Source organism: Hermetia illucens, chromosome 3 (genome assembly GCF_905115235.1).
Source record: "Hermetia illucens chromosome 3, iHerIll2.2.curated.20191125, whole genome shotgun sequence".
In the NCBI taxonomy this organism is placed as follows: Eukaryota; Metazoa; Arthropoda; class Insecta; order Diptera; family Stratiomyidae; genus Hermetia; species Hermetia illucens.
In genome coordinates, this window is record NC_051851.1 from 64,047,969 (window position 1) to 64,066,492 (window position 18,524).

General features: G+C 42.3%; 2 protein-coding genes across 3 annotated transcripts in view; one reads left to right on the top strand and one right to left on the bottom strand.

Moving 5' to 3' along the window:
- The window catches only part of LOC119652553, a 503,388-nt gene that overhangs the window by 52,904 nt on the left and 431,960 nt on the right, over window positions 1–18,524 (top strand). The gene's annotated exons all lie outside the window — the stretch shown is intronic.
- Window positions 1,867–4,022, bottom strand: LOC119652548 (neprilysin-4-like). Its single transcript, XM_038056751.1, has one exon. It carries the CDS (start codon window positions 3,949–3,951, stop codon window positions 1,912–1,914), a length of 2,040 nt encoding a protein of 679 aa, XP_037912679.1. The 5' UTR covers window positions 3,952–4,022; the 3' UTR covers window positions 1,867–1,911.

An 18,524-nucleotide genomic window follows, 5' to 3' on the forward strand; every position in this document is an offset into this window, starting at 1 on the left:
TGTGGTTATTGCATCAGCAATTTCTGCTTTCCAAAAGAGTCTCAAGGTGCTTAGGGATAGTCACCATATGCTGCTTCACTTTTCCCTGGGTAGATTAAAATTCAATCATATTAGGAAACTGTAGAGTGCGGAGAACAATGATGTTTTTGGATTCATACAAATTAGATTAAATTTCGCGATGCAATGGAGCTGGGCGCAGAGGATAGTGTATACAGTGGCGGAATCCACCTATGGGGGCTTGCATTGGCGAAGGGACTGCAGAATAACTCCTAATTGCTAGTAACTTCTCCTACACCATTTACGGAACAAGCGGAAGAAAGGGAAACCAAACGGGTGAACGGAACTAACTTGATGCCAGTTTATGTGATCGAATCTACGCAAAACGGACAACCTGTGGGTGTGGGAAGTGGAAAACAAACGAACGCTCTCTGTAATGTGATTGGACCTTTTATGGATGAGGACGTGCAAAAAAGCTGCAGCTCCAAATGTGGCACTTCTCACAGAAATTAAACACGAAGGGATCGAGTGTCTGACGGTACGGTGAGAGGGACATTTAGTCGCACACCGATCATTGCATACGGTCGTAACTGTCTAAAGGTTGGTCAAATTAACCATGCCAAAGTCCTCTCCGATTCGATGGTTGCGCGACTACGAAAACTGCAAAACTGCCCTTATATTTTTCAGGTGCAAGAGCGATAGGTTCGATTTAATAAAATCTTTTACGATGAAAGATCCATGAGACTGAGAGCTTGTGTTTTGATGTCAAGACAGTTAGAAGCAACCACGTTGAGCCAGTTTTGTTCCTAGTTACGGTCATCAAACAATATTTACATAGTTGCCTCTGTTTACTTAACCCATGATTCTTTGTGTACTCCACCGATGCAAGAATTAAGAGATCGGGTAGAGTATGCGGAGTCAAGTAGTCTCAAACTCTAGTAGGATGCGATGCAAGCGCAGCTCCTGAGGGGACTAAAGACTTCCTTGGCACTAGAAGATGAATTGGAAACTCTGAATCACCCACTTTTAGAGTGCTATGAGGAGGCTTGCTCTACTTCCCAAGGCAAAAGCGGTAAAACCCAAGGTCGCCCTCAACTATGCTGATGACATCTGTTTGCTTTCCCGCTAAGTCATGGATCTTGGCCAAATGTCTCTGGATTTGGAAAAAAAAAGCAAGTAGAGTTGGACTGATCAACAAAACCAAGGTTTTCAGTTTGACTGGTCATCACACTCTCCCTATCTGTATGAATGGGCATAGCATCGAAGCCGTCGCTCAATTTACATATTCGGGAAGCATGGTTTCCGTGGCGGTTGCATACGTTAGATCCGCTTTCGTTGCTTCATCGCCTTGTCTAAAATCTGGAAATTCAGTTGCCTCAGCACCAAGATGAGTTTGAGATTGTTTTGTGCTGGTGCTCTTTTTGGGTTGCTATATGGGAGTAGCATATAAAAAAAGACTTACAGTATCACTCGAAGGGTCCAGACCTTCGTCAACATCTGCGTTGTATTATCGGGGTACGGGGGCTACGATGCTATTAAAAACGAAGAACTGGATCGATGCATAAGCCCGCCACCCGTACGTGATGTTATAGGAAGGCGGGAGTGTCAATGGATAGGTCAAACATTGAGGAGGGGCTACAATTGCATTGCTGGTAACGTGTAGTGCAGTGTAATTCACTCTCTCAAGCTAGTCAACTAGTGGTTTCCCCTGGGAATTGGTGCGGGAATGATGGCGCGTGAGTGTGGTTGATGCGTCATACCCCACCAGGGGGTGAATGGCAATATATGGTACATGCTAAGTATATGGAATGTTTGCAAGAAAAACCAGATAGAATTTTTTAGTAAAGTTTTTATTTTCAAACTTTCCTGTCCCATCGAATTACTGTCGCACTTTTACCTTTTGCACATCTCTAACTACCACACTCTGCACTTTTTGGTAGGATTCATTCTCGAGCCAGCTGGACAATTAAATTCTTTTGAAAATTCTTCGAAATTCGATAATGTTCCAATAACACGATTTTTGCTTAAACTATGCTCGTCAGTTAACATGCTTACCAATACCGCACCTGGTTTCGCCATTTCACAGTAGAACTGGGCAAAGCTGAGAAAGAAAAGTTGGGTGTTTGTTAGGTTAAGATGTGGTAGGGTCTCCTGCTCATCAGAATTCTTCGCATACCAGTCCTTATAAGCTTGGTACGACAGGCGGATTCCACCATTGTCAGCAATATTTTCATCAAGAGTGCTTTCTCCTATAGTATTTGCCGATGAGTTTTGGGAACTCGGAGTATAATTAGCGTATTGAGCCTGTAAGCATTTTGTTCGGTTTAGATACTCTTCTTCTGATTTTTTAGTCCACCACTCTCGGACTGTACCTTTTGAGTCAAATATCCGACCTGTTCCATCCATACTATGAGTGATTTCGTGACCCACAACTGATCCTAGCCCGCCGTATTTAACACTGTATGGAAAGTGAAACTCATATATTGGACCTTGAAGTATATTCGGAGGTACGAGGATAAAATTTTTCGACATATCGTTGAATGCGTTCACCATTGCTGCGTTGTAGTTTGAATCGCTTCTTTCATTGGTTTTGTTTAGAGTTCGGAATAACTTTCGGTTGGAATATGCCATGAGATTAAAGTAGCTCCTGTAATAATTGTCGGGATCAAGATTAATAAGTGAAAATTCCTCCTTTATATTGTCGAAAAATGTGTTGTTGTTAGAAGCACCAACTTTTAATAGTAAATTGTCAAGTTTAGATAATGCCTCCTTTTTTGTGTCCGGGTCCATCCAGTCAACTTGTTTCACTGTATTTGCAAAGACACTCTTAATATTCTGCGCAATTGCTCTAACATCTTCGTTGGTTCTTTCGTCATTGAAGGCCGTATTGTAGATATATCCAAGCACAAAGCCCATCTCCTTTATAGCTTCATCCCTGCAGTAAACTTCAACAGTTTCAGTGGTACCAATTTGCAAGCAAAATCTATATGAAAAGAAGTTCGCTAAAACTTTGGATTCGGTTTCCTGTAATAGTTTTAGTAGATTCGTAAAGTACGATGGATAGGCGATTGTCACCTCTTGAGACCTGTTAAACACTTCATTCGATACGATGTTTACAAGTTTTTGGAAGTCCATATCAGGTATTAGTTCCTGTAGTGTTTCCAGAGTCATATCCTTGATTTCATCCATATCGGCACTATCACTATCTTCCGGGAAAATGTTGGCCAATTTAGATTCAAACGCTAGTATATCGGAGATTGTTTTATTGAGGGTTGCTTTATCTAATCCAAATGGTTTGAAATGTAGCAACATCAATTTTGTAAGGACCACCTTAACGATTGGGTTTTCTTCAAAGGTGACTGGTTTGAAAAGGGGAAACTCCGCTGGAAGAATGTAAATTGTATTTCGCGTTGCATCTTTGTGGTGGGGTCCAACGTAGACATCAATAAGAGATTCACTGCCAACCAGTTTTAAATGACCCGTGATGTTTAACCAATCGAAAGTTTGATTACTCCAGCTGGAATTTGAAATAGGCCATCCACCTGGAACACCCCACTCTTCGATGTACGGTTTACACTCCGACTTTTTCTGTTCTCGACATATTGAAAAGTATCTTTGTACCTTTTTCACTTCACTGCTTTTTAGAATCTTCTGAACCTTTCCACTAGTCGCGGATGAATAATTATTAAATAAAATCGCTTCTTCGAGGAATTTATCTACCTTTCTCGTTACTACACCGTGAACCTCGAAACTAATGTCACTTTTGTCGATTATTTGATTTTTCGCCCAATTTCCACACGCGTATTCATAAAAATCATCACAAGGGTTGGTTGATTTGTTCATGAAACTGTTCATCATTAGCCCTTCCTCCGTTCGTAAGGATTCAGGGCTTTTTTCAGCGTAACACTTATTTGATGTCCATATAATGGACGTAAGGAGTAATATTAACCACATGATCCCTACACTGATTATAGTGTTTTTCGACGTCGATCAAGTGTGGGGTTTTTAGAATGTCAGATGCGACTGTCGAAAGTTACACCAAAGCACAGATGATAAGGCTGGCGTGAATTATTTATATAGAGTCTTAAAAAAAAATAGAGAATCCGCACTTATTACGATTATCAGTTGCTTTAAAAAATTGTAATGATAGGTCAGAGAGAAAAAGGAATTATCTGCAATTTTGCATTGCACACAAAAGTTTGGAGGGGCTGTTCCTTATCAGTTAATGAGAAAGAGAAAAGGAATTGTTGACGCAAGCAATTACTTTAAAATACAATCTATTATTAGCGCCGATCGTTAAGTTGTGGACTTAACCTGCCTCAACTTTATTATCGTAGAAAATGAAGGCCGACAGATAGTAAATGATTAGCCTTAGCCAAATTAGAATCGAGTACAATTTCAGTAAAAATTCGAAATTCAAGGAATATAATAAAACCAAAATAGATCGGATTTAGAAAGATAAAAAGAAGAAAACGGTGATAGAAATTTTTTGTTTGAGGTTTTGTATAAAAACAAAATCTGATTAGAGTCGGTTCACTGTCTGTCCGTCTGTCTGTTCGTTTGTTTGTTACACGGACTTTTCTCGCAAACGACTTTACCGATTGACACGAAATTCGGTGCACATACATTGTTCCACCTTGGGGGGGGGGGGGGGGGACCTCATATACCTAAAATTTGTTTTTGCCTGGAATACAGTCCATAATCATACTAATCAGGACCTTTTATTTGATACCCCACAAATGAAGGGACTCGATTAGCACTTTTCGAAGCAGATATTAGTTTTGACATTATATGCAACTTGGAGGAGTGCGGGGTTCGAAAAGTGGATGATTACTATTAGGGCCGGTTCTTGGGAACTACCCGAGCGAACAATTTAAACAAGTCGGGAAACCGGAAGCTTGACGCTTCAGGTATAAAAGGTTTTGTGTTTCCCTATGTGAGGAGCATAACGTAATTCTCCATTGGCTTATAGCATTGACCCGAGATATTGAAGCCATTGCCAGAACTGAGCGATTTAAATTTCTCGAAGGGCAGGTTACTTCCATTGCCAGAACTGAGCGATTTAAATATCTCGAGTCAATGCTATCAGCCAATGGAGAACTGCGTAATGAAATTGTTTCACGCATTAATGCAACCTGGATGAAGTGGCATTCCCCAACTGGTGTTCTTTGTGATCGACGTATCAGCGCACGTCCCATATCTAAAATTTACTGCAATATCGTCCGTCTGCCGCTTTCTATAGTTCTGAGTGTTGGCCGACTATAAAGGACAATGAACGGCGTCTTGCGGTAATGGGGACGAAGATGTTGAATTGCACTGGTGGCGCAACACGTTTTGATTACGTCTGAAATGAGAATCTCCGCGATCGATATGGGTTTGCACCGATCGTGGGAAAACTGCAAGAGAGGCATTTTCGATGGTGTGGTCACGTAATTCACGCTAACGAGAATTCAACAACCAGTATTGGCCAGAACATCGAAAGCAATGGTAAGCGACCAAAAACCCGGCCAAAACAATGGTGGCTTGATACGCTGGATGGGGATTTAAAGGTCTCGCGATTACATCCTGATCAGGCATTTGATAAAATAAAATGACGAAACCGATCACCACGAGCCGGCCCCGCTTGTGAACAGGACAAAGACTGAAGAAAAAGAAAAAGATGTGAGGAGCGACGAGCGCACGACAGCTCCCTGTGATATAGCTGCAAATTACATTGCCTTCTATTTTCTAGAAAGCGATTTAAATAAATCATTTGATGGAAATCCCTGTGTTGATAATGGTCAACTTCATGCGCTTCACACTCTGAGTTTATCATTATTAGCAAATGCCAACAATTTAACCAACATCAAATATAATAAGTCGGGAAACCGGAAGCTAGACGCTTCAAGTATGAAAGGTTTTGTGTATTTCTTTTATAAAGAGATTTGAGTGTGCATTTGTCCCATTAGCATTTAGCACGTAAAATATGCATATATTATGTGAAAATACCCACTTTCAAGTGATATTGACATTCATAGCCTTGAATTTGCAGAGGAGCGACAGTTTTGACCTAGTGTAACTTTGTTAGTAACGGTGCGATTTTCACCAAATTTGGCAGGATCATGCTCCATACTGTAGCCCACATTGTTGCAAAATTTTGTGATTCTGGGGTAAACTTAAGGTGGGTTCTCCCGTCAATTACTAAAAATTATAGTAATATACTATTATTAACTTTATTTGAACAGGTATCGGTATGAAGGGTGTTTCGGAGCCTAAGCACCATATAGTGTCAGCCCCCTGATTTTTTTCAGATTTTTCGGTTTGGTAGTTCGTTAAAAAAATGACCACTTTCAACCCCCCGCACTCCCCACCTTTTCAATAAAAGTCAAAACTAACACCGGTACTTACCGAGACCTTTAATTTGATACCCCACATGACTATATTTGATAAAAAAAAATTTACATCCTCCTTTTGCATGTATGGGGACCCCCCCCCCCCTTAAATTCGTCGTAAAAGGATGTAACTCACTATATGCGTGAGCGTTCAGTTCCCACCTTTCTACCAAATTTGGTGTCAATCGCTATAACCGTCTCCGAGAAAAATGTGTGTGACGGACAGACAGACAGACAGACAGGCAGACCGACAGACAGACAGACAGTAAACCGATTTTAATAAGGTTTTGTGTTTATACAAAACCTTAAAAAGGGGTAGGAAGAATTAGATTCTTCTTGAATGAAATTTTAATATTTCACTCGAATTTCAATTATTCTCGTTAATTATGACGTCAGCATCTTATTTGTATGGCTTGGGATGCTGTTAATTTGCACGAAATTGATAAGTTTGATCTGCTATAACTTTGACACTAATAGTTGGATTTTCATGGGACTTGGCACGTGTATGCACGAGACTGTCCTCTATGCTGATGCAAAATTTAGTACACCTAGGATGAGTCAATTTCTAAAAGTTGATAATATACTATTAGTAAATTTATTTGAGCAGATATCGGAATGGGACATATTTTGAGGCCTAGATTTCATCTATCCGCACCACCCTGATTTTTTTCGGATTTTTAGGTTGGGTAGTTTCCGGAAATGAGTCCTGTCGCACTTCAAGTGCGTACATTTTGGCTCCTTACTCACGAAATTTGCAATCTATGCCAAAACTAATGTCAGTTTCGGAAAGTACAAATCAGGACCTTTCATTTGATACCCTACACAACTATATCCGGTGAAAAAAATTTTGAATCCCCCCTTTGCATGTATGGGGAGCCCCCCTTTAAACTCCACCTAAATTTATGCCACTCGCTGTGTGCGTGGGATTTCATAGTTCCCATCTGTTCACCAAATTTTGTTCGGATCGGTTTAGCCGTTTTGGAGAAAAGTGCGTGTGACAGACAGACAGACATTGAATCGATTTTAATAAGGTTTTGTTTTACATAAAACCTTAAAAAAATACGGTTTTTCGTGCGCATGGTATCTTGGTCTCAAAATATTCTTCGTTATAATATCTACTCAAATACTTAGTATGTTAATATGTTTTGAAATCCGTGAAACCCTCTTAAGTTCATCCTAGATCCGTAAAATAAGGTAGGCTTTAATAGGAAACACCATACTGGAAAGTGTGGTGGAAAAACTGTTGAACAAACTTTTAGAAGTCAAATTTGCTCCTTTCGCGTCAAATAACTACTCTCTAAGAGATAAAATGTCAATATCACGTCGAATTTAATATAGGGTATACTTAACGTATATACACTACGAACTATATATAAGTGGAATCTTCTTACATAAAGAATCAACCAAACCTTTCATACCTGAAGGGCCAAGTTTCCGGTCTTCGACTTGTTAAGATTGTTAACCTTTAAAACCACCCCGATTCTCCACTGTCCGGCTCCGTTGAACTACTTTAAGGTCTAGGTCTATGTGTGGCGTAACTCGTAACTGCGCCTTCCTAATCTGTCCCGCTTTTCGCAGTTTAACCTAGATCGTTGCGATCATTTGATTGCATATCATCCCTTCTGATATGTTACCACTCTCCAGACAAAATTTTTCGGTGATAGGATTTCGCCTAAATTTTCTTGTATGTTCTCCCATTCTTCCACGAACCCTCAGGAACTGGAAGAATATTTGCTTTGCATTGCAGTTTGGACAATCCGGTGAGATGTCCAGTTCAATCTTGTACAGTTACTCAGGAGATCCTCCATGCTCCGTGAGAAACTGGATAACATTGCAATTGATCTCACCGAGTCGTTTTTCCAAACACTCCTTTATGGCCCGTGTATCCACCGACACTTCCCTGAGCGTTCCCAATGTTGTTGCCTTCAGCGTTCTGCGATATAGGAGAGATCGTTGCTTGCTGATCTGAAGGCAGAGCACACCGTCCATCACTTAATGTTAAATGAAACCTACAATCCCTTTGCTCAAACTGGGGCTGTCAGATCCAAACGATTAATCACCGCAATATGCGGACACGAACTGACGTCCGTTCCGAATCCTCTTGCATTAACCACGTACACGCCTTGTGGATCACGTTGGAGTCGTGGACAGAGCTCAGACCTCTACTTTTCGCTTTTGCTTTCGGCAGCGTCAACAAAGAATGTATCTGGAGTGCTTTGCGCGCTAGGACACTCCGGAGAATTTAAAGGCTACTATCTGCGGATGGTCCGGATAATCCGGAGTCCGCCAAGGTTGTATCCTGTTACCAATATTATTTCTTCTTGTTATCGGTGATGGTCTTCATACTGAATTGTCTGGGGGACGCAGAATATTTCGATGGACAATGGCATCTTTTCTCAAACACTTTGACTACGCGTATATTGTATATTTAGGAAGCGTAGTTTCTGTTAATTGTGGCACCGAAATGTAGGCTATCCGGTTTATAAATAGCGCTTGTCATGCTTTCATTGCCCTATTTAGTTTCTGGAAATGCAGTTATCTTCACAATAGGATTAAATTGAGACTGTTCTGTGCAAGTCTTCACTCTGTCTTGCTATATGGGAGTAGCATCAGGACAACCTACGGACCGAATCATTTGTTGGTACCATCGTAGATTCGGCGATAAAGCTACCAGACGTACGCTCATATGTAAATTTGCGCCTACCACAAAAAACTAGGTCCGCGGGGGGTCCTGACAACGGCCACCCAGTGCGCAACGCCACGTCGCCTAACAATTTATGACCATCTCTGCAAGCACAGTTATCTTGTAGATAATGGTGCGGAGGTTTCAGTTCTTCACGTACCCCGGCACTATCGGCTATTCCTGCAACCCTTAAAATTCGTGGGCGGCAAATTCCTCGCGAATTAACACCTACGGTTACAGGCAAGTGGACGTGAGTCTTGGCCTGCGTAGGATGTTTTTGTGGCGATTCATCCTGGCAGATGTCAGCTTTCCCCTCTTGCGGCGAGTTTGAATATGCCACGGAGAGCGCCGGCGGTGGTATCTGTCCGTTGCATTAACAACATTCGAAATAAATTTCGAATGTTGTTAATCCTGCTGTGCCACAAGCACATGAAAAGTGAACTCAACTGTTACTCAAAAGTTCCAAGCTTTCCTCAATACATGTCTGCGTCGTAACATCTCAGTACGCTGGCCTGACACTATCTCAAACAGAGAACTTGGTCGGCAGTGTCCGTCACACATTAAGAAGGGGCAACAATTTCATTGTGGGCTACGTCATACACAGGAATCCACTCTCCCACAATGCCCGAGGGGTGGGTAACCCTAAGGGCACTTGGCACAGAATAGTAGTAGAGGAGCGCCATCGCCTCTTGAAGTCGTTGGGGGTGCTGAATGCATTTCAGGTAACCGCGAGCAATGAAGCGAAGGTATGGTTGACGCGTTGTATTTCATCAAGGTGTGAATGGCAACCATATATCTCACTGTAAGCTAGTGGCAGTGCAAAGAATGGTGCGTCTAGGTATTTCCGACTCCTCGAGCATGACATCCAGCACAGTTGTAAATTTGTATCACATTTGTATTTATTTAGCACCGTAATGAGAGAAGCGCATAGACAATAACAATCGGATCTACGGAAAAACAATGAACGTGCAGAGGAGAGAGCATTGTAAGTGGCACTGGAAGAACTGAATCCAGTTCCACAATACTTTCTGATTCTGCGATCCCCATACATCTGTTTGTTGGGGGCTGGGAAGAAAGAAAAGAAAGCGTGGCAGGATATAGCCACGTCTTCTAGACTGGTGGCTCAAAAATCGAACTGGGTTCTTGAGTAGGAGTCTGCCTTTCGAATAAAAATGAGAAGTTGGAACAATATGCAACGGTCTTTCAAGTTGAAGTACATTCGATCCTAAGCGGGGCGATCTGGGTGATTGATGAGCGGTTGGAACGCGGCGCATCGCAATCTGTTGCGATAGTCAAGCTGCATTGAGGACGCTGAATAGTCCCTTGATCACTCCAAAAAATCATTCAAAAATGTAGAAACTGACTGAACTTTATTCCTATATGCAATACTGTGGAACTACTTTCGGCTATTGTGGTGTAGAGAGAAAGGAAATTTCTGACACCTTAGTAAAAGAGGCGCCAATTTTCCTCATGTCATTCTGACAGGCCATAATTCACTAGCTGGGCATATGTTCAGCATAGCAATTCTCCAAAGTGATACGTATCCTTCCTGTAATAACGTAGCGGGATCTATACAACATTTTCGATGTGAGTGCCTCGCCTCGATTTTTGGTGCTGATGTACTCCAGCTTCAGTGGGTAGCATCACATCCGTTAATGGAAATCCTGTGATACATAAATGAATCCGGGGTATTCCGTTAGACGGGGAATAAAGTATAATCGACCGCCCGAGTGCTCAGAAACTTTTCTTTCCCCCACCTCAAATACACACATGATGTACGCCAGCAGTGGGCCTAGTATGTAGCTCTGTGGGACATTTGGGAAAACAACTTTCTACTGGGGTTCATTATCTTTGGCATACGAGAACCTTCGCTCATGTAGTTATCGGCAATAGCAGCGAGATAGACGGAAATACCAATTTTCGGCGGGGATTCCCGTATTTGGTTCCATTTGTTCGAATTGAGTGCATTTCTCACGTCCAAGGTCATCCTTTTCGTAAATACCATCTTCGATCAACTGAGGAAACAATTTGATGGCATCAATAGTTGATTTGGCTCTACGGAATGTATACTGCCGATCTGTACGGCTTCGTTGGTTCTCAACTATCAGAACAAAAACTCACTGAGAAAGAGGGCAACTGGTGCTCGAAATACCGGTATATGAGGAATAAAAAACTTACTATTCACTTTTTTTTTCATTACCAGGAGCAATTTATTGTAACTTGGACCCGATCTAGCATTTTCCCTACAGCGTCCCGAAGACATATGTATATATCTGTAGGAGGATGGCTCACCTGAGGGTTTACTAGTCTTAGGCAGCGGTAGCAAATTCTGCCGCTTCTATGCTGCGGGAAGTATCTCCTCGGAAATGTACACTTCGAACAACTCAGCGAACATGTCCGTCCTGAATTTTTATCACCTATTCTACCGCCGATTTGCAGCAGTGTCTCGCGAGTGACTGCGAGAATTGCATTCACATTCAGAGCTCGCTGGAAGCTGTTAGCCGTCGCTGAATCATCCCATCACGCTGAATGTTGGGCTAGAGGGTTTTACGGGCTTCTTTATAGCCACACCCTTTTTGTTGCTGATCGGCTCTATTGTCCCTTCAGCCGTTCGTCTGGCTCGGCGGCAGGGTTATGGGAAGATGGGGTATGGTATTATGTCGCGGAACTGAATCAGTATTTAACTGTTATTCGTGATGGTATTCCTTTCCCTCTCCGAAGATAAGTGTCATCTTAGCTATTATACATGCTTCGTCGTCGGATGTCGTTGGGTCGGACATTAAGTTGATATGCTCATGCTATTTTTCTTCTAATGTTGACCTTACCCAGTGCGGTTGCCCACACAGGTGCTGTGTATAATAACACCGTGGTAAACACTTTAACGAGTCGGGAAACTGGAAGCTAGACGCTTCAGGTAAGAAGGTTCTGTGTATTTCTTTTTTAAAGAGATTTGAGTGTGCATTTGTCCCATTAGTATGTAGCAGGTAATATACGCAAATGTTATGTGAAAATATCCACTTTCAAGTGATATTGACATTCAAAGTCTTGAATTTGCACAGAAGCGACAGTTTTGACCTATTATAAGTTTGTTAGCAATAGCGATTCCAACCAAATTTGGTAGGGGCCTACATTGCTGCGAAATTTCGTGATTCTAGGGTGAACTTAAGGGGGTCTTCCTGCCAATTACTAAAAATTATAGTAATGTACTATTATTAACTTTATTTGAAGAGGTATCGGTATAGAGGGTATTTCGGAGCCTAGGCACCATATAGTGACAACTTCTTGATTTTTTTCAGATTTTTCGATTGGGTAGGTTTTGAGAATGGATCCGTTAAAGAAACAATCATTTTCAACCCCCCGCACTCCCCGCCTTTCGAACAAATGTCAAAACTAAGACCGGATTACTGACCGAGACCTTTCATTTGATTGCCTACATGACTATATTTGATGAAAAAAAATTTACATCCCTCTTTTGCATGTATGGGGCCCCGCCTTAAATTTAACGTAAAACGATGTCACTCACTATATGCGTGAGCGTTCACAGTTCCCACCTTTCTACCAAATTTGGTGTCAATCGCTATAACCTATAAGGTTTTGTGTTTACACAACACCTTAAAATGAGTTGTCGCTGGTAAGAAAAAGCCGGACAAAACGACATAAACAATAGAAGAATTAGTTGTGGACGGCTCTATCTTGGGCTCTCTACGTTCGGTAGCATTCTAGCGATCAACGAGCTGATGTTAGACGCTTTTTTCGCTGTAGCCAGTTTCTCGGTATGTCTGCCACGCGCACTTTTCTCAGAAACGGTTATTGATACGAAATTTGGTGGGAAGCTGGTGTCTATGAACCCCGAATATAGTCATGTGGGGTATCAAAATTTGATTTGTATTTTTCAAAGCATTTCACAGTTCTGATATTTGATGCAAAACGGACCCATTCTTATAAGCTACTCAGTCGATAAATTAAAAAAAAATCACGAAACTGTCACTATATTGCGCCTTGGCCTTGGGTTGGTTCCCGATCTTTAAGATTCAGCACTTGAAAACGTCTTTTACCATGTAGTGGTTGGAGCTGCCGTTTGTTCCTAGATATGATCACACGTCGAAGATGTTGAATGGCTTCTGTGATGAGAACGTGGTCCATCTAGTTGAAGAAAGTGCCATCTGCGGACGCTCAGGTCCTTTTGTATATGCCCGTGTATGGATAGCATGTCAATGTGACGAAGAAATTTCTGCCACTTGAAAATTCAATTAGGCGTTGGTCCTTGTCATTTGATATATCGTGGATACGGTTCCTCTCGGTTGTTCTTCGATATATCTCCTCTTTCTCGACCTTGGTGTTGAAGTCACCGAGCAATCTCTTGATGTTATGTGTCGATTGTCTGCGTCCTCATATCGGTTATCTCGCAACCCTTTAAATTCGTGTCCTGGAATGCTCGAACTTTGATCTAACATTCCAGGATCTATCAGCGTTGGCAATTCTTCATTAGTGCGTTCTCGTAATATGAATTCTATCTTGGCTGTTTGGTTGGTTTTTACTGAGTGACGGATTGTAAGTCCATCGCTCAAAGCCCACAGCCGGAAGGAGTAGGTCAATTGCTTTCTTGTGGTGGTGCTTTTTCACTTTGCGCGATCACGCGTTTTTACTGAAGATAGTACAAAATGCGTCGCCGGAAACCCTTTCCCACTGGCATATGCAATTGCAATATCGCTGTGATCGAAGAACGATTTGGAAAACGACCAGCAGCGGATATAGACGATAAGTGAATGTCTAAACCAACTTACGAGAATTATATGAATTGTTTCTGGTTCCTATCTATCGAACAAATAGCTGTGTCCTGGGGAGCTCTTTGCTTAAAGAGTGCGGATGGAGAGCCACCAATGCTGGGATGGTACTTATATAAGGTGATTCGTCAGAACCTTGCATTCAAGGATGAGCTGATCACGGAAACATGTTTGGTTTTCCATTATAAACTGAAGGGAATACTCGATATTTCTGCTTGACGTTGAGTGGAAATACGCGGAGAGAAAGGTAAGTAGGTATCAGTGTCTGCTCCGAGGAGTCCAATTAGCGCTGTGGTGCACCGTTTTGATGCCACACACTCCGTGACTACTGTTACTGAGATCCCCAAAGAATGGTTTACTTAGTGTCCGTAGCCTGAGAGCTGGGCGATCGCAAAAGAAGTGTAATGCGAATTATACTGACTCGGCACGGGTGATGAGCCTTCGCCATCTGAGGCCCGCGACTGCTAAGTAATGTCACCCCTGAGAGTCAATAGCGATTGTACTTGTTTTAGGTCTGCCAAAGCAGAGCCCCGCCGAGCTAATCCGTCAGTCTACTCATTCCCCTCTATATTCCTATGACCGAAAACCTAGAGGAGGTTGACTTTGAGCGTGCCACCCAGACTGCTCAGCGCGTCTTTGCGTTGCCTCACCAGCCAGAAGTATGTGGTAGTTGAGTACAAGACTTTGATGGCCGCTTGGCTGTTGGTTGGAATGGCAATGTTACGTTTGGAACTGGGATCATACCTTGGTCACCGATTGGCTTCCAGTATCGGGAGTATATCCGCTTGGAATGCACTGACGAAACCTGGGAGATTATGCGACTCGAATACACAGTGTGTAATCGATAAAACCCCCCCAGATCATGTATCATAGCCTTGCAACACGCCGTCGGTCTTCCACTTGCCCTGATTGGAAAGTTCACAGCAAAGTTTCTCGTGAAGTGCAGCCTGCGTGTGGCATAGTCCGTGGGGAATGCTCAAATTTTTCGAGGTACTTCGTCCGTATGGCTTCGCTGTCCAGTACCCGGACTCACGTAATCTGATGGCACTGCACGCTAAAACGTAATTAATTTGGAGGCCTAGAGGGAGGAGATGCAGGAGTACATCGAGAGCATCTGCCGCACAGAATTGCAGAGCCCCAGTGGCACCTGTACACACGGTTCCTTGAATCTTATTAATAATAATAATAATGATCGTTGGCGCAAGAATCCAATTGGACCAGGGCCTTGAAGTGTGTTAGAGCGCTTCGTTCAAGACTACAACGGTACATTACAGGATTAAAGAAACCCTGTAGGAGGCAATGTGGTCAGCGTTGCATTTGCCCGAGATTATTACCCTTATTTGACTCAGTTACTTATTCATTGTCCGGATAGCTAAGTGGTTAGCGCATAAGGCTGTCGTACGGAAGGTTGCGGTTCAAATCTCACTGGTGGCAGTGGAATTTGTATCGTGACTTGACGTCGGATACCAGTCGACTCAGTTGTGAATGAGTACCTGAGTCAAATTAGGGTAATAATCTCGGGCGAGTGCAATGCTGACCACATTGCCTCCTACAGTGTACTGTAGTGTCCCGTTACGGTCTTGAATGAAGTGCTCTAACACATTTCAAGGCCCTGATCCAATTGGATTGTTGCGCCAACGATTATTATTATTATTACTTATTCACAGCTGAGTCGACTGGTACCTGAAGTCAAATTATGATAGAAATTCCACTGCCACGAGTGAGATTTGAACCGCGACCTTCCGTACGATAGCGTTGTGCTCTAACCACTCAGCTCCTCCTCCTCCTATTAAGCTTCGTTCTGTCGTACTTTCTGCTCAAAGCCTGTCATCACGCAATAGAGCCTTATGTTATGATGGGACGCATCACAGCTGTGTGTGGGAGAAAAGCGAATACTCTAGCTACTATATTGCTAATAATAGTAGGATTTTCACCAAATTGTCCAATATGGTGCTTGCTGTTAAAGTCTTCCTATTAAAGTCTTATTGCAATTCCATGAGTCTACTATCATATTATATTATTATTAATTTTATTTCACTAGGTATCGCAACGGGGAGTACTTGGAGTCCTAGATGTCATGTGCATGAAAAATCATGAGTTTTTTTCAGATATGGGATGGGTAGTTTCTGAAAATGCGTCCTCGAAATAATCGACCTCTTTTAGACTTCTGCATTCCTATCCTTTGCAGCCAATGTCAAAACTAAAGTCTGCTTCGAAAAGTTCTATTCTATATTTGGTGGAAAAAAATACACATGCCTTTTGAACATATGGGGACCCTGCCCTCCCTTCAACTCAACATTGACCGATGTTACAAATTGCATGTAAGGGGATTGACAGTTCCCACTTTCCTACCAAATTTCGTAACAATAGGAGTAACCGTTTCTGAGAAAGTGGGTGTGACGGACGGATAGACCGATAGTAAACGTAATGCTCGACCAGTGACTGGTGTGTGAAACACATCGGGGGGTGCAGTAACTACGGCATATAAAAACGGAACGCTGCTCGCGAGAATGCAACCGAACATAGGTGGTCCAAGGCCGAGTCATCGCCTGCTTGTTTTTAGTGTGGTCAGCTCGATCCTACTGTATGCAACCCCCCGTGTAAGCGGATGCACTGGAAAAGGAAGAATATAGAAGAAAAATGGAAGCTGCATATCGCTTAACTGCACTTCGAACATGTTGTACCGATCGATCAATATCCAATGAACCGGTCTGCGGTATGGAGCGTATCTCAACGGAGAACCTTCTATCTGTCGATGACAGTTCGTGTAGGGTGAAACTATCGCCGCGGGGCAGGTGAGGTCGAATGAATGAGAGAAAGTTCGATGAGCATACAGAATTACATGGGATATTCGAAGATAGATTGAGCGACCCCACGGTGAAGTAGGTTTTGACCTAACACAAGTGTTTAGTGGACGTGGAGGTTATCGAGCATACCTCTGTCGATTTGGGTATGACAAGTCACCATATTGTCCAAAGTGCCCGAACATTGCAGGGGGCGCAGAACCCGTGTTATTTCAATGCCCGAGGTTCGTAGTCAATAGAGCCGCATTAGAAACTAAAACAGGGAAGCTCACTCTGAAAAATATGATGAATCATATCTTGAAATTGAAATGGATATGGACTGCAATCGAAATATCATGGAAGCTATCCATAGGAAGCTTTGACAGGAGGAAGCTAGCCGGAAGAAGGAGCGAGCGAGGAGCACGAACCCTAACGCCAGTGCAGGATAAATTCTGATCCAGTCCCGCGACGTACTACCATATGGGAGTCCGCCGGAGAGAGTGTAAGGAGAAGGAGTGTGGGTGGGTAGGAGTCCCAGATAACCATCTGGCGGGAGCCTACGGTAGCTTTTGAAGCTTTCCACCTTCCAACGAAAAAAAAAGACAGATAGATGGATGGACAGACAGGAAGCTGAAACAAAACCTTTTTAAAATCAGTTCAATGTCTGTCTGTCAGTCTGCCCGTCTGTCCACGCGTCTGTCTGTCTGTCTGTCGCCCGATTTATTTGGAAACAGCTGAAGCGATTGTCACAAAATTTGGTAAGAACATATGTGTCCCTTTACATTCAGCGTGTGGCGCCACTTTGTATTGAGTTTGAAGAGGCACTCCCTACACATGCGAAAGGAGGGTGTAAATTTTTTTTCATAAAATATGGTAAGGTGGAGTATCAAATGAAAGGGCTCGATTAGTACTTTCCGAAACTGATCTTATTTCTGATATTAGATGAAACATAGGGGGAGTGAAGGGTCAAAATGTGTACCCCAAAAAGCGAAACAGGTCTCGTTTTGAGAACCTACCCAACCGAAAAATCTAAAAAAAATCACAATGATCCAATTATGTGAAATTTAGGCCTCAAAATACAATCCTTTCCGATATCTGTGCAACTAAAGTTAATGATAGTATGTTACCATGTTTTAGAAATTTACCGAAACCCATCCCCTTCCCTAAGTTCATTCCAGAAGTACAAAATCAACATAGGCGATAATACGGAACATAACTCTGAAAAGTTTGAAGGCAATCCGACTATTATTAACGAAGTTATAGAAGTTCCGCATTTCAAGAAAATTGTTGGCACCCTAAGGCATGTATGACGTCATCATCATATAAAGGAAATTAATATGAACGACGAGGTCTATGGCGACGTTTTAGTTTCCCCTTTTTTGGCTCTTTGTAATTATTTGCATTTCAGTGTCAATTACTCGAGGTATAAATGTGTATATATGTATGTCTTCATAAATCTTCCGGGAGTAACTATGATAATACAGGGTGCGGCAGCATAACTTCCTTTTTTCAAAACTCAATAAAAACTATTGTATGCATCGGAAAATATTTATTTATTTTTTATAACGTAGGTACATATTTACATTGTTTTGAAGATCAAATCTGTTAGGTGCCATCCCCCATTCTCCATACATTGCGTAAACCGATTTCTGGCGTTTGTCATGACTCTTGTTAGCATAGCAGGTGTTATGTTGGCAATTTCTTCTTGGATGTTGGTCTTCAAATCTTGTAGGGTTCTTGGACGGTTCACATAAACACGGGATTTCAAAAAACCCCATAGAAAAAAATTACAAGGGGACAGATCGGGAGAGCGTGCCGGCCATTCCAAATCGCCTCTAATTGAGATAAGGCGCTCTGGAAAGTGTTCCCTCAAAACAACCATCGATACTCTTGAAGTGTTATACTC